Below are 27,716 nucleotides of genomic sequence, written 5' to 3'. Positions count from 1 at the left end.
CACAAAGTTCTTCCTAACTCTGCACAACAGTGTGGTCCTGGGGTCAGACCTCACTGTGACCCCTTTGTTCCCCGTCGGCAACAAGATAAATGCTGAACCCTAGAGGGCGAGTGTTCAGAAATGTTTATGGCAATTAGGCACCACTGTGACACCCGAGCATGTGGTCACTGGACAAGCCCCACTGAAAAGGGGACGGACCAGCCGGGCATTATCCAACAAGGTACACGTGGCATGACCTGCGTGCTGGTCACACACAGCAGGGCACTGATCGATCTGCTACAGATCTGGGGGGAGGGTCGGGGGAGGCCAACAAACCGGTCCTTCACCACTGAGAGTCCGGGAAAAACTGGACTAGAATACCAGGACTCTGTCACATCCAGGTCACCACCTCTTCCACCACCCTGGTGACTCCTCAGCCTCGCAGCACCAGGTTGGGTTACCATGGCAACTGTATCCTCTACAGATTGATGCTGGACCCCTAGCACCTACCCTAGCAAGCTTGATTTTTTTTTTTTTTTTAAAAGAGAGAGAGGGAGAGAGAGAAACATCGATGTGAGAGCAGAACATAGATCAGCTGCCTCCTGCCCGCCCCCTACCTGGAATCTGAGCCCTCCACCCGGGCATGTGTCCTGACCGGGAATCGAACCAGCAACCTTTCCAAGTGCACAGGAGGATGTCCAACCATCTGAGCCACACCGGCCAGAGCAAGCTTTATTAGTTTTTAAACTTTCAACTGAGAAGAACGGAGTGACCAAGACACAGGAGTTAGATTCTAAAAGGAACACAGAAGCAACATGCCATATAATTAATATTATTCTTGGTGGCTGTTTCTTGAGTTGAGCACCAGAAGGAAATGGCCTGCTTTTAACTCTGTGTTTGCATTAGAATCATACCGCAGTGAGAAGCCGGGGAAACGGAGGCCAGCTACTGAAATGCTGAATGCCCAGCTCCTCAGACTCCAAAACATACACCTGCTGAAGGGCATGGCAGGCAATGCCACCGTAGCACTGGAATCCCTGCTCTCTCTCCTCCCACCACCAAGCACAAAGACATTAACTGAAACCAATGAAAGATGCATGCTTTAATCCCACAATGCATTTCCCATGAACTGTTTCGACATATTTTCCCCCATCTTCAAGATCGCCATTTGCCTTCCTCCCTCCTCCCAGAGAGGCTGTGTGGCCTTAGGCAAATTGCTTAACCTCTCTGAGTCTCCATTCTGCATTCGGTTAAATGTCCTCACTTAATGTCGAGACCAAAACAAGCGAATGGCAGCAAAGCACTTTGTAAATCAAAAGTGCGTGATAAGATTATTGTTAACCTCTGAGCTTAAGGCCGACAACAAGACTTTTACAACCCTACTCCCTCCACCTCAGAATTCCCTGCATCTTCACCTAATCCATTTGCCTCTTTACTGGTTTCAGAGGAAATTCACAGAACTCTCTCCTGTTTCCTCCCCTCTCCTCTTTAACTTACATTAAATGTATAGTAAACTGTAAGCCCCAGGAGAGTGGAGCCCAGGGTTTCCTGGCACACTCCACGGTGCCAGGACCTAGCAATGGAGCGTGGCGTTATTAAATATAGAAGTTCAACCAAGGTCTGCTTCATGGAAAGAAGGAAAACAGAAAGGAAGGAGTGGAGGAAATCCCCAGAATGAAAACCAGACAGACAGAGGCACAGGTGCTTATCACTGAAATACTAACATTATCAAAACAAGTGCAGAACTAAACAAAGCCAGGCCAGTAGAAGCCAAGGCGTGGCCGGGTGGTGGCTGTGCAGAATCTTAAGCACCAAGTTCTCACTTCTTTGGCCATCAGGGGAACTGAGAGACATTCCGGGTTATGCTGCCAATACAGGCAGGCAGAAGAAAACAAACATGGCAAGAACCACAGACACCATTTGACCGACGACTAATTTTCCCAACTGACATTTCCCAACATCCATCTGCATTAAGCAGTGCGTCCGTGGATGGTGACGCCAGGCGGCATGGGCTCTCACTTGTGCTGGTCATTCCCTCCCCTTGTCATAGAGAATCTGGATTGAGTGTCTGTTGTACTAGGAGCCACGAAGAACCATCAAGCAGAGGAAAATGAGTTGATTGGCGAAAAAATGGATTCCCCCAATAGTAAACATAGAAAGTTGCCGGCAGCGTAATTATACGTGAATGAAAGCATGTTATTACACACTATACACTAATAGCTGCACAGTGAGTTCTGCTTCTGGAGCACCGGGCCTGGGTTGAAGTCCCAGCTCACCTTTCCCCTGCTGTGTGACCTTGGGCAAGTTACTTAACCTCACTGAGCCTTGGTTTCCTCACCCACAGAATAGGACAACACTAGCACCTACCCTCATGGTACCTTTGGGAGGGTTGAGTGAAGCGGTTCAAGCACACGAAGGGCTTGTCACACCGCATGACAGATGGGCGGAACCCCACTGATACCAACCAGGGGTGCTGCAGACCGCGCTCCACCGTGGGACCCCTTCAGTTCAGTTTCAGACCCATGCTCAAAACTGAAAGGCACCAATTCGCATGCCACATGGGTGTTTTCAGTATTGAGGCTCCAGCGCAGGCCTAAGGCCCCTTCCTGTGCACGGGGACCCTGTACCCACAGGACCAGCCCGGCAGCCTTCACAGACACGACTTGCAGCCAGCACATCAGGCCGGCCCAACCTCTGGGACAGATTAGAACATCAATCTGCAGCAGCAATTAAGGGCTATTCCCGGAGTGGGCGCTGCGGAGAGGTCCGCAGGCCAGAGCTGCTTCTCTTCTCAACGTCTCTAAGTGTCTGAGGGGTAATTAGATGTCAGTTGAATTCCCTGGAGGTGCTGGAACAAGTGGAAACACCATTTGACCGACGACTAATTTTCCCAACTGACAGATGATTATTCTAATTACTCGAGAGGATTTTCTTTCCTTTTCAAATTGCTAACACATTCCTCACAGAGGGCCCCTCACCTGAGGCGATGACGGTGCCAGCCCAGAGCGCGTTCTCTATGCTCAAGCTCTCACTGATCGAAGGGTCGCTGTCCTCCTAGAAGACACCAAACAGACACACATTTAGGGAGCGAGGTTTTGGAAAAACACACGAGCTGTCTCTCCCATGTCCTCAAGACAGGGAGAGAAGGATGACCCCTGGTGAGAAGCCCACAGCTCAGCGAGGAGAGAGAGGCCAAGGTCACCACCAACTCCTGTCCTTGGGGTCTCCACGCCCATGGAAAACACCTGAAAATGCCGGCTCTCAATTTAAGAAGGACAAGCCTGGAACACTGAAGGAGTGTTTCATAATGTGAGAGCTAAAACGTAGAAGCCGATCAAACAGTCACAGTCTTATGACTCAAAAAGACAACACGAACAATTTAATTTGGGTTCTATAAACCTTTTGTCCCAGATTCCTAAAGTCACTTAAATCCAAACTTAATTTCTATTCCAAATGGTTGAAAAGTGGCTTAAAAAGTGTAACAATGGCCCTGGCTGGGTGGCTCGGTTGGAGCATCGTCTCGTACACCAAAAGGCTGCAGGTTCAATTCCTCGTCAGGGCACATACCTAGGTTGCAGGTTTGATCCCCGGTTGGGGCTCATACAGGAGGCAACCTATCCATGTTTCTCTCCCTCCCTCTCCCTTCCTCTCTCTCTAAAATCAATAAAAACATATATATTTTTAAAAGTATAACAATGGTAGACAGGACTTGTCAAAATAATAGAAGATGTGGGCCCATCTGAGGGAGACCGAGTAACTTTCAGACATCAGCATTAACATGAATTAGAACAACACATGGCTCTAAGTTGTCAGGCAATTCCAGCTGTTCAGAGGCTGAAGACAATCCCAGTTGTGTGGCCCCTACTGAGAAACAGTGTGTCAGCTCTCCAGGTGGGGCCCCCCTAAGGGAATTGCACCCCCACCCCAGCACCGGTGCAGGCTTTCATCAGGAGTCTGCGCAAGCTGAGCTTACTCACCCTGGTAAACGTTCCCACAAAATTGTGGATGTCGATACTTGGCTCTTCGGCGTAGATATACGATCGAATCTGAAGAAGATCCTGTGCAACAGAGGTAACATCTGGGAGTTAGAACAAGGTCCGTTTAGGATTAGAGAGACTTCAGGAGGCAGCCGCTCTTTTTTAAAAGCAACTGTACTTCCCGAACAGGGCAAACAGGCTCTTAAAATCATGGAGCAGGTGGAAAAGAGAGGGGAAACCTTCCATTAAGATTAGTAAGTGCCACATGTGATAACCCAGGACGCTGGGAGACGCTCCAGGGAAGATACTGGCTCCCAAACTGTCAGATGGCGCAGAGCCCGTCTGCTGCACTCTGGTCTAGGGAACTGTTCATAGCAATGAAAATACTCACTCATTCAACAAATGGCTCGACCCTGCGCAAAGCCCTGGGAAGCGCAGAGGTGCCAGTGAATGAGAACACCTCACACCCATCAGGATGGCTACGCAAAAAGCAGTAAGCGTCGGGGAGGACACGGAGAAACTGGATCCCTCGGGCACTGCTGATGGGAAGGTAAAATGGAACCACTGTGGAAATCAGTATGGCAGTTCCCCCAAAATTAAACACAGAATTCCTATTTGAGTGGCAATTCCATTTGCTGGAAACTGAAAGCAAGGTCTCAAAGAAGTACGTGTACGCCTGTGTTCAGAGCATTATTTGCAACAGCCGAAAGGTGAAGGCAACCCACGCGCCCACCGACGAATGACCGGGTGCACAGAAGGTGGGGCGTCACTCAGCCTTAAAAAGGAAAGGCATCTGACACAGGCTACGGCAGGGATGAACCCTGACGACATTCTGCTCAGAGCAGTAGGCCGGTCTCACAAAAACCAATACCGTATGATTCCACTTACACGAAGGACCTAGTAGACAGGAGACAGAAAGTAGAACGGTGGTGGCGAGGGGCCGGGGGAGGGGCCCGGTGGGGACAGAGTTTCAGTTTTGCGTGATGAAGGGTTGTGGAGATGGCTACACAGCAACGTGAAGGTGTTTAACACCACTGAACTGTCCGCTTAAAAATAAAATGGCCAATTTTATGTTATATTTTACCACAATTTTTTTTTAATTGGAAAAAACCCTAATCAGGTTGTCAGGCAAGTTCGGGCCCCAATACCCCTTGGCAACCAGGGTCTGAACTGGAAGCTACTGGCCACCCCTCAGGCAAGGTGGGGCTTTCTGCTCACTGCCGAGGAGCCCTGTATGCAGACGTGTTCATCCTGTAGCCTCTGTGTTCTTATAAGAAAAGGCCCAGAGACCCATCCACAGTGAAGGGGGAAAGCTGCAGAATAATAAATACATTTATGTACAACCACACTCAACCAAGTTCGCAGCTATTTGTTAGAAAGTTTGCTGAGAAAGGCCTGAGAAGATCACCACTGACTTTCCCTGATTCCCAAGGGGAGGGGAGGTCCGGGCAGAGGCTGTGAGCAGGATTCCTCCAGAGCTTTCGCACAGTTTGATTTTTTTAAAACCAAAACAAAACAAAAAAACAAGAATATATTCCCATATTCCTCTTTTCATACAATCATTTAATCTACAACTTGTTAAAATGCTGCTCCCCACTCACAGCCCTTTGGCCACAAAGGCTGAGAGCTCCCTAACAGAGAGTTCGCTGGGCCCCACCCAGGCCCAAACCAGACGAAGGGCAAAGAATGTTTATTAAACTGGGTGATGCATCCAAAACACGCGTGGGGAGATGCAACTCTGGGCTGCAGAGCAGGCAGGCATCCTCATGACTCCAGGCTCTAGACTAGCTCTTAAAGAGAGTCCTTCCAATGATTTTGAGGATCAGGAATGTTTTTGCAGAAACCTTACCAGAAAGTAGAACATGTCGTCCAGATAAAGTCAGAACCCCCTTATCTCAGGGGCACAATGGTGCCTTCTACAGATCCCCAGGGGTGCCTAACCAGTTAGAAACTCACTGCTCTAGAACTCCTGCTTTAAAAAATAGTCATGATGGTACCATTTCACTTGTTATTGGCAATGAAAAACCATATGTACCATGGGCACACTTATTGTTACGCTATCTCCACTAAGACACAGAACTCTCTCCTGCCCACTCCTTCCTTACAGGGTGAGGAAAGTAATGGCATCAACCAATGTGACCGCAAGCCCAGGAGAAGCGTAGATGTTCTGCTTCATCATCTCAGACCACTCATGGGGCATATGCTGACCTCTGGAGATTTGAATTGCTTCTGTGATCTTTTAACCGAGTCCACAGACCACATCCAACCCACATGGCTTGTGTTTAAACTTACTCTTTGGCTACCTTCTTCCTCCCTGACTCTACAAATTGTGGTGTGACGTGGGGAACTTTAGGACCCCAGGGAGCTTTGGGCACCTGCTGGTTCCAACTACTTAGATCACCTCTTAAGAGAAGGCCCATGGGCTGTTCCACACAGTTCTAGATGCTGTTCCACACACTGGGTATTCAGCAGTGAACACACTGGGAAGAATCCTGCTCTCAGAGACACTGCCTTGAAGTGAATGGGGAGGGCATGCAGGGAGGGGGTGGTCAGAAGATGCCTCTCAGACAAGGACACCTAAGGACGTGGTGGAGATGCCCAGCCAGCAGACAAGAGGGTATGACTGTTCCTAGTAGAGGACAAATACTGGGAGGCAGAAGCATGCCTGAGGGCGAGGCGGGTGAGGCTGCAGCCGGTGAGAGGGGAGAGGGCCAGAAGCGGAGGTCAGGGCCTCAGCAGAGACAGATTGCACGGGGTTTAAGGCTGACAGCAAGGACCGTGGGACCGATTCTCAGCAAGCCGAGAGGCCTTCGGAGGTTTGGAGCAGAGGAGGGACATGCTCTGGCTCACCTTTCACTCTTATGCTAGGTACCTGGCCAAGGTTTCTTAAGATTTCGAGCTTCCATTGGAGGAGCTCTGTCCCACACACCGAATCTGCACTTCACAGGGCCAGAGTACTAGGAACCAACCAGCGCTCAAGGCTCCCCAGGACCCCAAAACACCTCACTAGCCCCACTTCACCTCTGACATCCATGTCTGGCCCCTGAGGGCATCTGAGTTGGAGAGCCGTGCCATGACAGTCGCCAGTTTGTGCCACTTCAGGGAAAGCTACTCACAGCGGCCGTGGGGAGCCTCTGGGTGCAGGCCACAGGGAGCCGCAGCTTCCAGTCCGTCTCCCCATCCAGCTGATCCGTCCGCAGGAAGCAAGACCCTGCGGAAGGAAGTTGGGTGCATCTATTCACAGGCAGTTCAAGAAGCCTTCCCTTGGCAGCTCTGGGCAGCCCCTGCTCTGCTCCTTGTAAAAACGGCCAACAAATAGCCAACCACGGGAAGGGAAAGTAAATACCCAATTTCCCACTTCCTCCTGAAGCTCTAGGGTCAGAAAGATCTGGTTCAAACCCTCGCTCCCCCACTCACTGACAGTGGGAGCCTGGGCTAGCATCTTGACCTTGCTAACCCTCAGTGTGTCCTTGCTGTAAAATGGGAAGAAACGTAGACCTCACAAGCTTGCTGTCAGGATTCAGTGGGTGACAGAGCCCCCAGAAGGTGGCTGGCATCGGATAACCAGCATTTGAGTCCATTCTGGGCAGGGGTCCAGAGCACCTTCTCAGGAACCAGACCTCCGGGGTTCAAGTCCAGGCTCCACCACTTACTAGCTACACACCCTGAACCTCAGTTTCCTCGAACGTGAAAATGGAGATAACAACAGGACTGACCTCATACTGTGAAAACTAAAGAGCTGATCCACGCAAACCAGAGTGCTCTGTAAGCCTGCTGTTATTACCGGCTTGCCCTTTGAATGGACCCATATTTGGGCCTGGCGTACAAGTCGAAGCCACTGGTCAGTTGTGTATTTCATCACAGAGAGTGTACTGATCTCACCAGTGCTGCAGTTCAGGCTTCTGGGAACCCTTCGGGAAGGCTGCTTCTAATCTTTTTGGGAGGCTTGGGGGTGTTTTTTTTAAGGAAAGGAGAGCACTTCAGGGAACCTAATCCCCAACACTCCGTTTTCATGGACCAGGACACAAGAACCGACGTGAGCACAAAGCTGCAGTTTTTCAAAGAAGACTGCTTTCATCTAGTGCCTTCCACCCCCCACCCCTCTGCATTACTTCATATATTATTAGTATAAAGTTTCATCCGTACTTTTATTCAATTTGTAATAAAATAGGCTGCAGCAACCTCAAAGGAATATAAATGCGAATTTTTCAGGGGTTCAAAGATCTCTGATTGTGCCTGATAGGAGAGAGAAAAACAGCCTTGTTTCCTCAGAGCAGCTTAAATATCAAAAAATAAAGAGAGGAGATGTGAGCCAGCTGATGGGGTGGGTAGGCGGCAGTGGCAGCCACTGGGGGGGACCTGCAGTGAAAAGGGTCTTACAAAGACAGGAGCAGTACTCAGGCCCCACGGGGCTGTAACAACAAAGAAATGGATGGGCAAGGGTGGGCGTGGCCCCGCCACTCATGACTCAAGGGCCCAAAGGGCCACCTACCTCTCTCCCCCCTTTCTCTCCTGCCCCGCCTCATCACCATCTCCTGGTATTTTCTCGGGAGAGAAAGGATTTCTGTGTGCTCCTGTTTGTCAGACACCCTTCCTCCTCCCACCAACTCCTGAAGCTGCGCTTCAGGCAGCCCCGGGAGGAAAAGCATCTTCCCCGTGTGTGACTTCACCAGCTGGGACTCAGCAGGGGTCCAACTAACTGTATCTTTGTAATGATCAACATCTACTGACCTTCGAGCACTGAAAACATATTTTTTTTTGAAGACTGCTCTATTAAAAGGGCTGTTTGGATTCGCCTCCGTGGCTCCAAAATGATCATCTACTTCTGTTACATTTTCGAATGATTATTTTGCCAAATTACCACTGAAAGGTTAATGGTTATTTCCAAAATTGATCCCAGATGTTTACCGTTTTTTTCTGATGTCCTCAGGAAGATCATGTCAGCAGGCACCCGCTGGTTCTGTTATGAAAAGAAAGACTGTTACTGTGGCTACCCATGTGTGGGGCTTCCGTCCCCCAGCCCCCAGCCCCTTCCGTAGGGAGGGAGCCACCGAAACCCACAGCCTCTTTTCAGTGTTTGCCTCTGTCAAAGACAGATTGGGGGATGTATTTTGTTTTGAATCTGAAAAACCTTGCATGCTGCTGCTATGTTTCTAATCCCCTGTTGAAATCTTATCTCGGAAAGAGAGTTGCTAGTTTTCTGGCGAATCCAACCATTACCTCCCGAAATTCCAGCCAGGGGACCCAGGGCCTAAGACCCGCGACCCTAGCTGGCGCTGGTCCAGGCTGTCTGCCGAAACGAGAGACACGCACACTGCTCACGCCTTCTGCTTCTACCAATTTCCCGGCTGGATGTTTGGCTTCCAGTGGGATTTTAATAAGGAAGTCAAGTCACAGGAAGGAACAAAAGCCATTCTCAAAAAGAGAGAGAAAGGCCAACAGCAGCCCTCATTTAATTATGAACAGAAAGAACTGTGTAAAAACATAAGGGGTGTGTGGTTCTGCAATGCCGCCCAGAAGAGCTTCACTTTACCGCAAACCAACTTTGAGTTCTTGGATTCAATCCTTTTAAAAGAGCATAGTTCACTTCCAACAGAACCCAGTAAAGACACAATCCTTTCCTAATCAAATATTATTCGAAGACTTTCCAGGACCACCCCCAAAATCCAATACTTTCCAAATAGAAACAGTAAAAAGAGATGTGTCTGCTAAAGTAATGAACAAATTAGCAGTGAAATTTTTCTTAATATCTTTATTGATTTGAGAGAGAGGAAAAGAGAGGGAGAGAGATAGAAGCATCAATGATGAGAGAGTCATTGATTGGCTGCCTCCTGCACGCCCCCTACTGGGGATCGAGCCAGCAACCCAGGCATGTGCCCTGACCGGGGATCAAACCCGATCTCCTGGATCCTAGGTCGATGCTCATCCACTGAGCCACACCAGTCAGGCAACAGTGTGATTTTTTTAAAATGCATTTTCGGTCTTTTTACTGTTCTCATATTAATCTCTACTCCCCATAAAGTTTAAGTCAAAAAATGCAATGTTTAGGTCAAAAACACAATGTTTAAGTCAAAAAATGCAAAGCAAGCCCCTTCTGGCTCAGTTAGTTGGGTATCCTCCCATGCACAGAGGTGACCAGTTCTATTCTGGGTCCAGGTACATGCCTGGGTTGTGGGCTTGATCTCCAGTAAGGGGCACGCAGGACGCAGCCAGCCAATCAACATTTCGCTCTCACATCAATGTTTCTCTTTCTCTCTCTCCCCCCCTTCCTCTCCCTCCAAAAATCAAGAAAACACATATTTAATAAAAAAAATACAAGTCAAAAGATAAATGACAAACATTTTTACATGCTTATATAGTTAACAGATTTCTAAGAAAGACTACGGTAAGTGAAAATTTTTAAGAAAGACTCCAAAAGAACAACAGACGCTTCCAACAGGAAATCAAAACTTGTGTTTGCCAGCAGGATTTCTGGCTAACATCACACGTAAACCTGGAAAAATGCTTTGTGTGTGTGTCTCGTGGGAAGGAGAGTTTTCTCCCCAGGCAGAGCTGTTGACTAGAACTGCAAGCGGCAAACATTCAATTAGTGTATCACATCCACAAAAGTACGCGTTAGGATCATGAAGGGGTGGCAGGGACGTCCCATCTACATGCGAACAGCAGTGGGGCCCCACTCACCTTTTCAACAATGATGAGATCTCCAACCTGGATGTTGGCGCTCTTCACCTTCACGGTCCCTGCAAAGAAACAGGTCCAATGCACATCACGACTGAACTCATTTTGATTCCACATCTTTTTTTTTTTTTTCAGTTCTCACCTGGGGATATTTTTTCCATTGATTTTTAGAGTAGAAGGGACAGTGAGAGGGTGAGAGAAACATTGATGTGAGAGACACACATCAATCAGCTGCCTCAGCCTCCCACACATGCCCCAACGGGCTGGGGATAGAACCTGCAACCCAGGTACATGCCCTTGGCTGGGAATCAAACCGGTGACCCTTCAGTGGGCGGCTGACGCTCTAACACTGAGCCACACTGGCCAGGGCTCCGCATGTCTTCATAGAGTGTCCACCAGCCTTCAAAGTCGATGCTGTACCCTACCCCCAGCATCATCACCTCCCGCCCCTCTGAAAAAAAAGGTGCACCTGCAGCAGAGCCAGCTCCAGAAGCTAACCCTCCTGACAGCTCTGGGAAGTTCTCACATCCCTCAAGTGAGATCTTCTATCTTAATGGCGCCTCAGAAACTTTTCTAAGTCTGCACCTTAAGAGGTTCCTTCAGCCTCAAAAAAACAACAGAAAAAAAACAAAAACACACAACACACCAGAAATGGGGAAGAAAATTAAGAGTTAGGACCATGGACAGAAAGGCAACTCTTATTTTTCAATACCACCAAAAGAAAGAAGCTAATCCAAAATGACTGATTTTTTTTTTTAACTTGCAACTGCTATATAGTTTGCTTTATATGATTATGATCAGATTGCTTTTGCTGAATGTTTATCTGGAAAAAAAACAACAGCTAACATTAAATGCCAAGTCTGTGCTGTCCTGGCCGGGTGGCTCACTTAGGTGGAGCAGTCCCATACACCAAAAGGTTTCGGGTTCAGTTCCTGGTCAGGACACATACCTAGGTTGCAGGTTAAATCCCCAGTTGGGCTGTGTACAAGAGACAACCAATCAGTGTTTCTGTCTCACATCAATGTTTCTCTCTCACTCCCTTCCTCATTCTCTAAAAATCAATTTTAAAAAAAAATCCTTCAAGATTTAAAAAAATAAAAATAAATAAATTTTTTAAATGCTAATTCTGTGCTAAGCACTGGATAGATATTGACTATGGATGGCTTCATGTACTCCTCACGACCGCCATTGGAGAAGGCATGACTACCTCGTCTTTAGATAACAGGGTCAAAGATGCCCTATATTAGTCTCACGGTTACAAGAGGTCAGCACCAGGATTCAAAGCCACATCCGACTCCAGAGGAAGAAATAAAAAACAGAAAAGTTCAGTTCAACTCAAAAACCATTTATTGAGTGCTGTATCCTAGGAATTCAAAGATGAAAGTGGGTCCCCGTATCCTAGAAACACTCAGTCTCAGGCAGGAGTGGACAAACATGTTTTTCATAAGGGCCCAAAAATAAACAGTTTAGGCTGTCCAGGCCAAGAGGCAATGTTTGCAACTCTCCCAACCACTGTCTCCCTGCCAAAGGCTAATAGTCTTTGGTCTATATTTTATATTTTAAAATGCAAAAACCATCCTCAGCTCCCAAGCCATACCAAAAAATTAAATTAAAATAAAAGGTAGTGGGCTGACTTTGGCCCACCAGCTCTAGTTTGCTAACCCATGAGCTGGTGAGAAAGACAGACAGACAGGTGCTGTCCATGCAAAATAGTGGGCAAAGTGGTGGGAGTAAGTCCAGTGAGTGAAGGGAGCAGAAAGGAGGGAAAGCTCCCCCTCTGAAGAAGGATCTAAAACAGTGCCCGGCGCATCCAAGGCCCTGACTATTCAACATTCAAGCACCATACACTGAGTCAGCTGCATGCCAGGCACAGTCTAAGGGCGGGAATCCATGGGACCCACCTTCGCGTGGAGGCGAGAATCAAAGAATGAGTGAATGGGGTGGGGCGCAGAGGTGTCAACAAATGCTTCACAGGAGAGGCGAGGCCAGAATTAACCAGATGAAGGATACTGGTTACCAGTAATAGAAGAAAGGCGGGCACAGGCGTGAGAAAGCACATCAGTAGTACACATATGTGCTCCTTCAGCCAGCCCAAATGCACGGCATCAAGGCAGGGAACAGAGAGAGACGAAGGCGGAGTTGGCTGGTCTGCGCCGGTGTCCAGCACCACACCCTGGTCACGGGTCAAATTCTCACACAAGGGAGCAACACCTTAAAATCTTTAGGTTACTGGTATCTTGTAATAGCCCATTTAACTCACAGCATTCAGCCAAGAGAGAGAAAATAGTACTAATGACTCATTCATTCAACAAAGACCCAACATTACCAATGACGATGTCTAGCTTTTGTTTCTTCAGCATTAAAAGGAACTTAAAGACACTACAAAGTAATCTGTACAACTCTAGATTTTTACAACTTTTCACAATATTTCACATAACACCATGTGTCTTTTTAGCAACTTGGCACCATTGAGACGTTTCAAAGCGTTCCAATTATTCCTATTGAAACAACTGTAATAGATGCCATTGGATTTGATTTTCACTAGGTTTTGTATTTAATTTTGTCATAATAAGTAGAATTGGCACTAAAAGAACTGTCCATGAACACTAATGACTTCTAGAAAGCACGCAGCAGATGGTGACGGGCTGGACAAACCCTTAGTTCCTCTCCAAGAATGAGTATCTCGCCCTACAAAGGGAGCATTTAATAGTGTCCCAGTCTCATAAGACACGGTGCTAAACTTCAGTCCAATGACCTGAGCCCTGACGTGCTAGACACCCTGGATTCATTATGTCTTGGGCCTTGGTCAATATATTTACAGAGGGAGTAAAGAACATCCATTGATCCAAACAGTCAGATCATTAGAAATGGGCCAAGAGAGGGTCCAACGTGCAGAATTCTTTTCCTGCCCGAACAATTCTCCTTGAGCCACGAGGGGGCGACAGGACAACCGCGAGCAGGCAGGCGGCTTTCTGGGGAGCTTATCAAGGCATTCCTGGAAGGAAGGTCGTAAATTCAACCCGGCCCTCTGCGCCAATGAACTTTTCCTTCCCTGGAGCTTGCCCTAACTTTCCCAAACATAAATTTACACGTTGTCTTTGGTTTTATGACTCAAATTTATGCCGGTGGCCTGACCCAAACTATCACGCTGGAGTTCCGATCTTCGAGACCTAGTTACAACCTTCTTTTAATATCTAGGTGAAAGAGCATGTGTTTTATTCTCATTAAATAATAATTGCGTGCGTATGTGTGCGCTTGTTAGCAGGACAGAGGGCAGAATCAGAAGGATTGGAGCGAAAGGGGTGACAGCGATTCTTTATGGGGATGTGGAGTTTATCTTCTTGTCTGGTACGTGTATTTGCTAAATTCTTCTCCTTTATTTATTACTTTAAATAAGCATGAGGTGCTTTTCTAATAAGGAAAAAAATAATAAATGAAATGAGGACAAATGTTGAAGTGCCCGGGCTCTGATTTTTCCCTTCTTACCAGGGCGTCCTGATTTATGGTGGGTTAATTTGAACTCTGCCTGTCTCTGTCCATCTGCTCTACCTCAACAGAAACCCCTTTAATCCGCCGTGTTTGCAGAGCAGTCTGTGCTCACCCGGCAGGCCGCCCCGCACACGGGCACTCCTACTGTGGGACCCGCAGCCAGCAGGCCCGGCTCCATCTCAGGAGGGCCACGGGGCCGCTCCGCCAACACGTCGCTTGTGTCCCTTCATCAAGGCTCCCCTCCTAGCATGTTAGTATTTGGGGGTGGAAAGGGGGCGAGTCCCGGCTTTGCAGCTTCAACAAAGGGAGACCGGCAGACCCTCCCACTCTACTGAGCTTACGTGCAGTCCTGACCATAACTGCGGACTTCCCTGTCCCTCACTGTCACTTTTTGGCGATCAAAACATAGGGAGTCCAGGGGCCCACGTTCCGCGTGTGTCTGTGTATGTGCATGTCCTGGTTGAGAAATAACAAAAACAAAAGAATGAAATGGAGAAAAAACGGCAGGAAGAGGAGAGAAGGGAGAGCAAATACTGATACTCACGTGCCAACATTTGCCGGTTTTTCCAGCGAGGCTGAATAAAACGTCCCTGCCCAGGGCACAGAGGGTGGCAGGGAGGAAGGAGAGGCAGGGAGGGGACCAGAGGAGGTGGAGAGCCGAGCATTCAATGGCTGCGATCAACTCGCAGGATGAAAAAACTCTTCAGTCGTGGAAAGGACCCAGAACGCAGTTTCTAACCTTAATCTAACCACTGTTGTGAGTTTTCTACCATCACTCTTGCAGAAACAAGGAAGGACAAGGTACAGATGCTCTCAGGCAGAGCTCCTCCCCCCCGTCTTCCTAACAAAGAAATATAAGAAATAAAAACAGCGCATTTACAGTGATTATCACCTATCTCCCCCCAGATTCTCCCAACACCCCCCTGAGAAGTTAGACATACTTCCCAGGTTTCATTTCTTCCCCTCACCTACCCCAGGGGCTCCTGAAACAGAAGTGTGGCCTGTGGACCCACACAGCCCCGCCCGCCCTTGGGTGCTGGCTGTCATCCTACAGTTCTTAGAAGCCTCTGAACAAGGGCCCCCACGTTTTCATCTGCACTGGGCCCCAAGGACTACGTAGCTGGTCCTGAATAGCTGCGGGCAACACCCAGTAACATCATCTTTGCAAAGTGCACAGGAAAACTTGGCCCGGGTCTAAGAGCTAAAGCCACAGAGCCCCGATCTCTCCTCTCATCTGAACCCTGCAACAGCCATCTCCGACCTCTAGGTGCTGGGCATTTTAAATGCATCTGCAGAAACTCTATAGAAGTTGGCTACGAGATTGTCACAAAGGGTAAGTGGAAAATTCTCCACCGGCCGGCCACGCCCGCCATCATTAAATGCTTTCTATAAAATAAATGTATTCCTTTCGGCTTTCTCCACTTTGCCCAAGCCACCTCTGAGCCGGGGTTTATAACAGGGCACAAACTTCCAATTACTCGAGCTGTTTATTTCTGTAGAGATGGACCCCAAGCCTTTCATAAGCAAACCTATTGAGCCCAAACCATGCTTTTCATGGATGACAGCTTCAGAATAAGAGCAGTTTGTCTACAATGGGGACAGAAACCAGATGTTTCCCTTGAGTGGAAACAAGCAAATGACAATTCAGTCAAAATGCAGAACAGCCTGCCAAAAAAAAAAAAAATTGTTTTCAACTAAATTCTGGGCGCTGGTATGTGTGGGCCTATTTTTTGACCCCGAACCCCACCAGTTATACTCTGTTTTTCACCCCACGTGCAGGGCATAGCTTGCTTTTGTAGATCTAAAGCAGCGGTCTCCCTGCGCTAACCCTGGTTAATGTTTGACTCTTGAGCTCCGCGCTAATCTGACGGTGACAGTGATGAGTTGTAAATTCTGCAGCGTGTGTACACTTCCTGGGGTTGACACTAAAACGCCTCCGCAGACCCAGCAGAGGGCACAGGGTTTAAAGCTGAAATTTTCATGTTCCAATAGAGTTGTCTGGGCTCCCCACAGCCCAAGAAAAGACTGTTACTTGAAAACAGGCAAAGGGTTAAAAAGTATTATTGGAAATTCCACGGCCGCTTCCTAGGGCTTTTGTTTAAAATAGCGGGAACTTAAAAATGAAAGGCTGAAGTTTCGACGTGACAAGTTTATACCCAACAGAGGCTTTTAAAATAAATATATAAACGGCCCTCCTTGCTTCTGGTGCCCAATAACGATGAAATAAGCAACCCCCCCCCCTCCCCCAGGGGAGGGGGTACCTTCTGGGAAAGATAAGAGCACAATTTGCATGTGAGATTTTTTTTTCAGGGTGCTGTTTTGTGTTTTTTTAATTAAAAAATAGATCAGTTCACCAATATTTGTAATAAAGTGAAACTGAGTACTATGGAAGGAAAAAAAAAAAAAAAAAAGAACCTTAGGGGTCTGAAATAAGAACTCTGCAAACGTCAGAGAATTAGAAAGTTTGGCGAGATCCGTTCTAAAAAGACTCGTAAAAGCAGATGCTCTGAATCTGAGCGAGAGGAGCTCGGGAAGAGCTCTTTGCTTACGGAACTGCATTTGTAATCCTCAGTAAAGGACCTTTGTTGCAATAACACAAAGAAGACCACACCGTCGCTCTGCTCTCTAAAAAACGTATAAAGCGCATCTTAGTGTTCTCCCAGGTCTGAACAGAGTTTATACTTTGAAAACATAAATGGTACTTCCGTTTAGGAACAGAGAGTTCCCATTTAGTTAATTAACTAGCAGCACTACTCCTCGTTAACGAGCGCGTCTTCCCTACGCCAGCCATCCTATGCGGATGAACGTCAACAAAATATAATTCCCAGAAAGAAGCACGCCTGTGTCCTTTGACCTCAAAATTTAGTCGCATCCATGGCGATCCCAAACAATGGTCCCAAGTGGATTTCCAACTGAACCGAAAAGAAGATACCCCTCCCAAATCGAGGGGAAATCCTTGCGGTGACTCTGGAACTCTGGATCTGTCTGGAAAGAACTGGGGAGCATGAAAGACTCCTCTGTTTTTTTACACCCCACACACACATACTGAAAAGCTCGAGACGGGGGAGATTCTCTGCCTTTTGTCTGCATAGGCCTCTGGTTTGTGACTTATGGTTCACGGTGTGCCCAGATGTCCCCAGCAGGAAAGACACATCAGCGATTGTGTTAATTATGCTTCTGTTTGCAGTTTCTTTCCAGGCTAATTATCCGCTGGCTGCATGTAGCCCTTGATCACAAGTCAGGCTGGGAAAACAATGCTGCTGGAAGACCCTGGAATTCATCCCGTGAAAATGCAAATCCAATTGCCCTCACCACCTGTGATAATCAAGGCAGACCCCTCTCCCGGAACTGAACTTTTGGTTTGGGAAAGACAAATATAATGAGAAATCATTCCTTTAAGCGCTGTTCCTGACCCAACCCAAATCTTTCCTGTAACTAAGTGTTGCTGGGTCTGCTCCAACTTCAAGATCCTCTCCTCACTGCCTTTGGGATTTCCAGTGACACTAAATGGTGTTAATTTGGGCAGACAGCTCTATAATTAGAACCATAAAATTCATAAGGGTCCAGGAACCTCTCTTAAGCTCTGATCATGCTGAAATGTGGATTTCAAGTGGGAGGAAAGGGAAAGGCTCTCATTTATCTGAAAGCATCGTCCTGACGTGGCTTTCAACAGTTTGTCCACCTTAGAATGAGAAAGCTGGATTGACAGGTTTCTCTGGACTCAGAAACAGGTGTTGGCTGGGTATTAAGGTGGTCAGAGCATTGTCCCAGCACATCAAGGTTGTGGATTCAATCCCCGGTCAGGGCACATACAAGAATCAACCAACGAATGCATAAATAAGTGGAACAGCAAATCAGTGTTTCTCTCTATCTCTCTCCCCCTTGCTCTCCTTCTAAAATAAATTTTTAAAAAAATTAATGTGTTTTAAAATGACTTAAATCTTAAAAGTCTTGCCCGGCCGGGCGTGGCTCAGCGGTTGAGCGTCGACCTGGGATCCAGGTGATCGGGGTTCCATTCCCGGTCAGGGCACATGCCTGGGTTGCGGGCTCGATCAATGACTCTCTCATCATTGATGTTTCTATCTCTCTCCCTCTCCTTTCCTCTCTCTGAAAGCAATAAAGATATAAAAAAATAAATAAATAAATAAATAAAAATAAAAAAGTCTTTCTGCAGCATCTGTATTAAAGTGGAACACTATGGCAATCGCTGAGACAGTCTATGGCAAAGTGCTGAGCTCAGCTCCTGGCACACAGTAGGTGCCTGGACTTACAAGCTTAAGATTTACATTCAGACAAGCTGGGGTTCGAGACAATGACTAGCTACATCATCTCAGACTTTCCCTCTCTGAGCCTCAGTTCCCAGTAAAAGCTCCCTCCACAGGTCTGTTTAAAACAGACAGATCTGACCTACGCTGGCACTTGGGCCGGCTCATGGTTGGTCATCTTCCCTCATTTCTCTTTTCCTTCTGCTGTCCAATGTGGACAGCATTCTCCAAACAGCTCCCGAGTCACCTTCTCCCCAGAGCACACCTTGAATACAGATTTCCTGGACCACAGCGTCAGCTTTCAAATGTCCCAGGGTCTCAGGTCCTCCCTGGCCTACATGGTCTTGTCTTCTGTTTTCCCAGGAGGGCGAGGCTCAGGAAAGGCGGCCTCATCGGGAGATGGAGCCAGGACCTGGCGTTCTGTCCGCCACACTCCTCGCCATGACGACAGGGCCTCTGGGGAACTTTATCGGGGCAACTTCACAGGCACGTGATACTGGTACTGATCAGAAGGGTCCCTTACTTGGTGTAATGCTCTACTCTCACCATCTTGAAAATCTTCATTTTTGAACAAGGGCCCCATGTGTTCACTTTGCACTGGGCACCACAAAGCATGTAGCCAGGCCTGTTCTCTGCCATCCTGTAAGACTCAAGATGAAGGTCATCTCTTCTGGGAAGACATCCTCAGCTCCTCTCTGATGTGCCCCCATAACCTCCCATCACCCCTGGCTAATACCTCCCTGGATTCATCCACCAACACTTAATGAACCCCTGCTGCAATACCACCAGCACTGCCTCTATTGAGCACACATCAAATCGCAGGCACAGCCCTACAGTCTTCTCACGCAAGAGTCACATTTAAGCAGCTCTCTTGGGTAGGTACTACTATAATCCCCAATTACTGACAGGTTAAGGCATCTGCCCACACAGCAGGGAAGAGGCAGGCACAGGAGTTTTGAATCCAGGCCCAGCACAAGCTCAGAACCAGGAGTGGGGTGGTCAACAGAGGGGACATTCCTCATAAGGGCCCCACGCTCACACCCATAATCTAAAATGTTGGAAGCAGCTGAGATCTTTGCATAGGTATATTCACCATTTGTTTGTTTGTTTTCTGTGAATTTTCATATACTTCAGGTATTTTTGCTATCTTTTTTATTGTTTTATAGAAATTAAAGCCCGGGTTTGAGTCACCGAAAAAAATAAAATGTTGGCAGCAGCTGTTAAAAAAAGCATCAAAGTGACTGTCGTCCGTGCTTCCTCCCGATGGTGAGGCTCCTTATTATCAGGGCTTTTCGGTCAATTGTTCAAATTTAAATTCTTTTATCTCAAAGATTGAAATTTTTTCAATTTGATTAACATAATGCCTCTAAAACTTTGGCAACATCCTGATTAAAGTCCGTGCCCCTGACATTCTCAAAACCATACTAATTCCTGCCAAAAACGCACACGGCGAATCTCATTTTCAGACATCCGACGAACACAAGTTGAGGCATAAGCTACAAAGTAACTGGCCTAACACTGGCCCGTCCTTTTAAAAAACGTCAGTGTCATGACGAAGCTCACTCAGGAGCTATGCCAGGCCAGAGGGGGCGCAGGAGAGAGGCCGGCAAACGTAACTGGCAAACCTGGATTGGTGCCTGGGCCAGGAAAAAGACAGCGCTTCAGCCCTGGCCGGATAGCTCAGCTGGTCCGAGCGCCATCCCCACACGCCAAGGTCAAGGGTTCGGTCCCCGGTCAGGGCACATACAAGAAGCAACCAACGAAGGCATGAATAAGTGGGGCAACGAATCGATCTCTCTTCCTTTCTCGCTCTCTTCTCTCTCTCCCTTCCTCTCTCTCTAAAATCAATTTTTTTAAAATGCGACTCAAGGACATTTTAGGGACAAATGGCAGGGTTTGAGTAAGGGCTCGAGATTAGATTAATAGTAATGCCTCAAGGTTAAGCTTCCTGGCTGGCTCATTGTAGTGTGTTACGGAAGAGCTGTGTCCTCTTAGGGACTAAACTCTGAAGTGTTCTGGGGCAAGACGGGTGATGTCCACACCTTAATTCTCTACGGGCTGAGAGAGAGAGGTTCGCGAAGCCAAGGCAGCAAAGCGCCAGCAGCTGAGGAGCCTGGGCGACGGGCTTGCATGAGTTCTCTGCGTGAGATCTGCAGCTTTTTTATTAGTTAGAAATTATTACCAAAAAAATTTACACTATCGTACTTGGTACAAGCCCTGTTTTATTAACCAGGAAATGATGCAGAATGTAGGGAAATCCAACGGCCTACCATCTAGTGGTCGAGGGCTTGATATTCTGGTTTCTAAACGTTTCTGAACTCGAGAGACAGTGTTGAAAAGTCCATTTGAAGATGTCATGTGACCAAAAAGAAAAAGCAGTCCTGCGTGGACACACAGGTCCGTGTCTGTTTCATTTCGCTTTTGAACTGAGCTCAGTGCAATTCTTGGTGGTGAAATGCCTCACTCAAGAAAATATCACTAAGTAATTAAACAGTAAGGTAAGGTCAAAAAAGGCTTCTTTCTTTTTCTCTCTCTGAAATCTTCCAGTTTGGGATTCTTTCTCTGGCCCTTCCCACCCCCCCCCCCAAAGTATATCAAATAACTAAACTGACCTCCATCACTTTCCAGCTGACAGTTTCTTCGGTGCCCTTTGGGGGAGGGGGCTCTCAAAACAAAGTGCGGGGCTGGGGCCTGGGTTAATATTCAGAGCTCTGCTCCCGGGGCCCCCACGGCCGCATTGGCATGACAATGGAAACCGCGGGCCACAGAAGGAGACCGACAAAGGAAGACACGTTTTTTACTGCTAGAGCCATCTGCCAATTCTCCTCAGGACCTTTTCAAGTACTGAGTGGAGTTCAAGCAGCGGCTGAGAAGGGGATCTTCAGGGGAGACACAAAAATCATTCCCGGGAAAAGCAATCGCAGTGCGAAAAAAATCAAAGGAGGGTAGGCGCCTGGGCGGGTGAATGGAGGGCATCCCAAGGCCCCTCCTCGCCAGCTCTAAATAGAGCCACCAACCCTCTCACATGAGGCTTTCGTCAGTTGCCAAGCATTTTAAATGTTATAGTCAGAGCATGTTTAAGGGAAGATTTAATATACAGGAACCACAACGCCTTCCAGAGGGGTCTTCTGAGTACCCACATGGAAAGCCCAAGCCACCTGCCTTTGCAAAGATTACACTGGGTTTTCATTCTTTAGTTCGCAAAATTTCCTAAATACAGTGGTTTAGCAATAAAAAGACATTTGTTTCTATACCAACTCTAAAGTCCCCCTTCTCCAAGAGACTTGAGAATTGTTAAGACCGCCAACTATGAAAATCTACAGTGCACAGAAAAAAAAAAAACACTTTCATGCCCTCAAGGAATTTTGTCAAAGTTTCAAAAAGAAAATTTGGGGGGTGGGGGAGGGGGTCAAAACATATTCCTCTGACCTTTTTCCCAAAAGGAAAATTCTACTCAAAACCCTGAAACCACGGGTGGCCAGCCCCTTCAGAAGACTAAAGCGCTGAACACACACAGTTCCCCTCCCGGCTCAGGGTCAGCTCTCGCCCGCATCCATCCAGTCACTTTCCGAATTCTCCATTTCCCCGCAGGCGAGGCACAGCTCTTATCCCCGCAGCCTCTCCTAAAACATTCTCAATCCCTGGGGCATCAGTGACCTTAGGGAACTGCACCCAGTAACTCTCCTTTCTGACGACAACCTCACAGGAAATCTACTGTAGACTTGGAAGCTGGAAACGAGTCAACCTTGGCTGGGTTGTTTCGCCGGGTTTGGGGTGGGTTTTAAATTCCACCATTTAACATGCAGGTGTCTTGTGAGGGGCTCAATGACTAAAGGCTACCTGGTCACTTCTCTTTGGGTCAGATTCTCCACTCTTCAGTTCTGAGGATTTAGAAATCTTCACAGATGCAGTATCTGTGTAACTCTGGTGCCTTTTTAAAAACGAATGTAGCTAATCTTGTATGTCAATAAAAATTCAATCTAAAAGTATATAAATAAATAAATAGAAACTAATGTTGCAAAGTTGTAACATTAGTCTTTTAATGTTGAAAGAGTATCTCCGAAAGCTGTGCTCCCTTGGAAAGAGATGTAGGACAAAGTTCGCAGCCTCCCACACGAAGGGGGCCGGGGCGCACTCCTTCCTTCCAAAGCCAGGCCCCATAAGGGTAAGGAATTAGCAAGCAGAGGATGCCAAAAGCACAGAATTCAATTCCGGGCTGATGATGGGCAAGTCAGGGGACAGGAACATCTCTACGAGTGCCTGGCAACCTGGGGATGCAGCCCCCCCCCATCTCCCCATGCCCCAGGGGAACATGCTGACCTCCCTGGTTTGGGCAACTGCGTGACTGTCCCGCCACGAGGCACCCACACCCCCCGCCGGCCCGAGGCCTTGAACTCTGCTCCCTGACTGTCAGGACCTATGATTGAGTTGCAAGCCTGCAGCCCAGGCCCGGCAGCCGCAGGCAGCCCCGCGGAGCCCGACGCTGACCTCTCACTGTGAGCCGGCTGTAGACCTGGGAGTTCACTTCCTTGTCTCGCAGGTAGCATCGGATTTCCTCCACCGCCTCCCGGATGACAGTGACGGCCAGCACGAAGCCCTGCGGAAAGAGGGCACAGGGGGTGAGCCCTGATGAAACCCACCTTCCTCTCCTGGGGCCGGGGGACAGGAAAGGCCAGAGGGCAGCAGGGCAGGGCCCGTTAATTATCCCAAATGCACACGCCCCACCCAGCAAGCCCCCTTCTCGGAGCGTCTCCAAACACACACCCTGGAGGAACACTCTCCAACGCACGTGTACAAGGACACCCTCCTTGCCACCTCCACAGGGTTTCTAAGAGAAACACCCACACTGTCCCACCCACAGGCAATGGCTGAGGGATGGTGACCACTAACATTTGTATCTCACTCGCCACGTGCTGGGCGCCCTCTGAAGTGCTTTCCATCCACTAGTGCATTCCACCCTCAAACACTGCGAGGTTCGCCATACGAGGTTACTGTTACTGAGATCACTGTGCTAGACAGATGAGGAAACTGAGGCACAGAGAGGCTCAGTAACAAAGTTCCCAGGAGATAAGCAGGAATTTTAAAGACAGGAAATCTGGCTCGAGAGTCCTCGCTCTTAACAGCCACATTGTTCTGCATCTAGAGAAACCCAGGTGGGCAGGGACTGTGAGATGGACACCAGGATGCGTGTTTGGGCGGGGGGGCCAGAGGGGGGATCAGCCCCCCAGAGCACACAATGCAACACCGCTCACAGAAACAACAGATTCCACGCTGGTTAGAGTCCTCTGCCAGGCAGGGGCAAGGAAGGGTGGGCAGGGACTGAAGGAGACTTCTGTCTATCTGTCCTAAATTTTTTAAAGAAAACATTACAAACTATTCACTGTGTGAGTGCCAACTAATAAAAAGAAAATTTAAGAGTGCCTGGTCTTCCTGAGTCAGGCACCCCAAGTCATAAACTCTAGTGGGGGCTGGTGTGTGTGTCACCCACAGCAAGGACGTATTTCTACCCGGGCTTTTCTTCCCGTATCCACAAAGGGAAGAACATTCATTCGTTCTTCTGTTTTTCTGTTTTTAAGATAAATTTTTTAATTTATTGTATTTTAGAGAAAGGGGGAAGGGAAAGAGAAGGAGAGAGAGAGAGAAACACTGTTTTGCTGTTCCTCTTATTTATGTATTCACTGGTTGCTTCTTGTATGTGCCCTGACCCGGGATCGCACTCAACACCTTGGCGTATCAGGACTACGTTCTAACCAACTGAGCCACTCGGCCAGGGACTCATTCATTTTTCTTACAAAATGCCCTTGTCATCCCTCCTTTTAAAGTCATTTTCTTAAAATCACAGAGAGCAGCCCGGCCAGCGTGGCTCAGTGATTGAGCATCGACCTAGGATCCAGGAGATCGTGGTTCGATTCCTGGTCAAGGCACACGCCTGGGTCGCCGGCTCAGTTCCCAGTGGGGGGCTTGCAGGAGGCCGGCAATCAATGACTCTCTCTCATCACTGTTTCTCTCTCTAAAATCAAAAAAACTTTTAAAAATAATTAAAAAAAAACAAAACCACAGAGAGCAAAACCACCACAGAGGTTAGGAGTAGGGATTCCTTGCTCATTTCATTTTCATCCTGTTGACCCCGGGAAATACGTTAACTTAGATTCAAAGGACTTTAAGTCTCTTTACAGATTCCCTACTATGTAAATCTAGCCAGAGAGGTGCCGCTCTGTGAACCGCCTCCAAAGCCCCAGACATCTTTACAATCAGACTCCTCCTGCCTCCTGCTTCCAATCTGATATGAAGGACACTCTTGCAGGGCCCATTTCAGAACGAAAGCATAACCAGATGACGTATGGAGGAGAGAGAGAGCCGGGCCCAGCAGAGCACAGGCCCGGCCTGCAGAGCCCCACCCTCCACCCTGCTGTCTTGTTCTGGGCCAGAACCCAGGTTTTTGTTGCTGTTTGTGTTTTCAAACATTCCGGTTTCTCTTTTCTCCCTGCCTGGGCCTGGCTGAGTCCCACCGATGTCAGTGGGAGGGGTGTGCTCATACGAAGACAGAAGCTGCTAACTTCCCTGCTGCAAATGAATCCGGCCTCCTAAGTTTATCCTACCCACCTACCCCCCCAAACACGCAGTTCTCATTAATTCTAGAGGACTCGCCATCCCCTGGGCTAGAAGCTGATTTACAAAGAGATGCAAATGCAGTCCAGAAATGAATTCCAACCACCCAACTTTGGAGCTCCTCCACATGCACAGATATTTAGAAAGAGGCTGGGAGGGTTGGGTTTACTAGCTGAGCTTGTAAAGGAAACCACTGGTGGTCAGAACGCACCCACAAGCAATTGTGAAGGTGCTAATAAGCCTTTTGGGAACGTTGTACATCAAAGATAGATTTACGAAAAAGAAAACTAACCCTAAGATAGGAATCAGAAAAGCAGGTGTCTCTGGTTGGGGAAGAGTTAGCAGGGAAGGGGCACAAGGAACTTTCTGGAGTGATGGAAATGTTCTCTGTCTTGACTCCTGAGGTGGTATTCGGACGGGCGCTGACGAAGGTCAGCGCTCACTGAATCGAAAATTTCGTGCCTGTGCGTTTTATGGTGTATAGATTATACCATAATAACAAAAATCCAGATTTATTACTTGATGTTTCTGTCTCTCCCTCTCCCTTTCTCTCCCTGAAATCAATAAAGATATATATATATTTTTAAAGAAAATAGATTTATGGAAAAACAAGACAGCGACGTAGGTCACAGCCGCGCCCGCCGCCTCCCGCAGCCACATCAAAATTACAACTAAAATACAGACCCACCGTCACTCAGAGCCTCCTGAGATCGGGCTGCACAGAAGCCCCACGACCAGGGACCTGAAGCAGCACCGAGAGCGGGAGGAGGGGCGGAGACACGGGCGGGTCGGGGCTGAATGGGAGACGTGCCGCGGGCCACACCGGGTGCCGCGGGTTAAGCCCAGGAGGGAATCTCAGCGGCGGAGGTTTTCTGGAGGACTGAGGGGCCCCAGCCCCACAGCAGGCCCCAGCCCAGGGCTCCAGGGCCAGGAAGAGACGGCCCCACAACCTCCGGCTGTGAAACCAGCAGGACTGTCCCCGAGGGTCGCGGAGGCTGCGGGAGCCCCAGCAGCTCCTCTAAAGGGCCCGGCACGGACTCACTCGGACGCTCCCTCTGAGCCCAGCGCCGGGCAGCAGCCGGAAAGGACCCGGGACACTCGGGGAGGAACTAACCTGCCTGAAGCCGGGCGAGAGCTGGAGGGCGGCTTCCTCCCAGGCAGAAGGGCTGGCGGAGGCCATGGCTCCTGTGACGAGTCCTCCCCGCACACAGCCCGCAGGCAGGCACCATATTTGAGTCGCCAGCACCTGATTCACACCGTTGGCCCCGCCCCGTGATTCCCGGAGGCCCTGACCTCCCCACCTGCAGCTCATCCGGGCCATTCCCAGGGGCTTTTCTGTGCAAGTGGCCTCTCGAGCCTCATGCTTAGGACTTTCCTAAAATCTCTCAAACAAGCAACAGCGGGCACCATACAGCTTGATAAGTGGCCCCAGGCCTGGCACTAGCGGCAGCTGCATTGGCTCATAGCTTGGCCTCTCCTGGGCTCCTCCAAGCCCAGCACAAGTAGCAGCCAGCTACGGTTTGCTGTGTGGCTCATGCTGGGTGGCCCTGGGCAGGGCACAGGCACAGGCTGACTGTGCACCTCCCAGAAGGCCCCAGAGACAGTGCACCTGGTGGTCAGACTCGACCACGCTGGATCACAACCCTACCACATCCACAGGTGACACACTCAAGGGGCGCACTTGGTGAGCACCAAAGCCCCACTGAAGTAAATCCTGCTCCATAGGGGTGTCTCCAGCACAGCAGCTCTCTGGCTGTAGCTGCAGCTGGTCCTCACAGCGGATTGGCCTGGGGATCAATTCCTCCCAGTGAGGCCAACAGCAACCAAGGCCCAACTGCAACAGGACAGTGCACACAGCCCACACAGGGCAGCACCTAGAAGGCCCAGCTCAGGTGACTGGGGAGGCTGAGCCACTGGACCCTACAGGACACCTACTACACAAAGCCACTCTACCAATTCCAGGAGACATAGCAGCTCTACCTAATACACAGAAACAAACACCTGGAAGCAGCCAAAATGTGGAGGCAAAGAAACATGTCACAAAGGAAAGAACAGAAGAAATCTCTAGAAGAGGAACTAAATGAAATAGATCCAAGCAAGCTAACAGATACAGAGTTCAGAATTTTGTTTATAAGGATGCTCAACCATATTAGTAAGAGTATGACGAAAATAACTGAGAAAATCAATGACATAATAAAGGACCAATTTGAAATGAAGGCGACATGAACTGAAATGAAGAATAATTTACAGGGAATCAACAGTAGAGTAGAGGACGCTGAGAATCAAATCAGCAACTGGGAACATGAGGAAACAAAAAACACCCAACCAGAAGAGCAAAAAGAAAAAAGAATCCAGAAATATGAAGATAGTATAAGGAGCCTCTGGGACAACTTCAAGAGGCCCAACATTCGTATTATTGGGGTGCCAGGAGGGGAAGAAAGAGACCAAGAAATTGAAAACCTATTTGAAAATATAATTACAGAAAACTTCCCCTACCTGGGGAAAGAAATAGACTTACAAGTCCAGGAAGCACAGAGGGCCCCAAACAAGAGGAACCCAAAGAGGCCCACAGCAAGGCACATCATAATTAAAATGCCAAAGGTTAAAGACAAAGAGAGAACCTTAAAAGCAGCAGGAAAAAAGCAATTAGTTACCTACAAGGGAGCAACCATATGACTGTCAGCTGATTTCTCAAACAGAAACCTTGCAGGCCAGAAGG

At 48.4% G+C, this 27,716-nt stretch overlaps 1 protein-coding gene across 2 annotated transcripts in view; it reads right to left on the bottom strand.

The window, feature by feature from the left end:
• The window catches only part of ATP9A (ATPase phospholipid transporting 9A (putative)), a 117,444-nt gene that overhangs the window by 58,169 nt on the left and 31,559 nt on the right, over window positions 1-27,716 (bottom strand). For both annotated transcript variants that reach the window (XM_081149654.1, XM_081149655.1), the window contains exons 4-9: window positions 22,877-22,985; window positions 10,638-10,696; window positions 8,865-8,916; window positions 7,073-7,167; window positions 3,957-4,037; window positions 2,958-3,033 (exon numbers count right to left, since the gene is read on the bottom strand). In XM_081149654.1, coding sequence (XP_081005780.1) covers window positions 2,958-3,033; window positions 3,957-4,037; window positions 7,073-7,167; window positions 8,865-8,916; window positions 10,638-10,696; window positions 22,877-22,985 — 472 coding nt within the window. The remainder of the gene's footprint in view (window positions 1-2,957; window positions 3,034-3,956; window positions 4,038-7,072; window positions 7,168-8,864; window positions 8,917-10,637; window positions 10,697-22,876; window positions 22,986-27,716) is intronic.

This window comes from Miniopterus schreibersii, assembly GCF_964146895.1.
Source record: "Miniopterus schreibersii genome assembly, chromosome: 10".
In the NCBI taxonomy this organism is placed as follows: Eukaryota; Metazoa; Chordata; class Mammalia; order Chiroptera; family Miniopteridae; genus Miniopterus; species Miniopterus schreibersii.
This window is presented reverse-complemented; position numbering and strand designations above follow the sequence as displayed.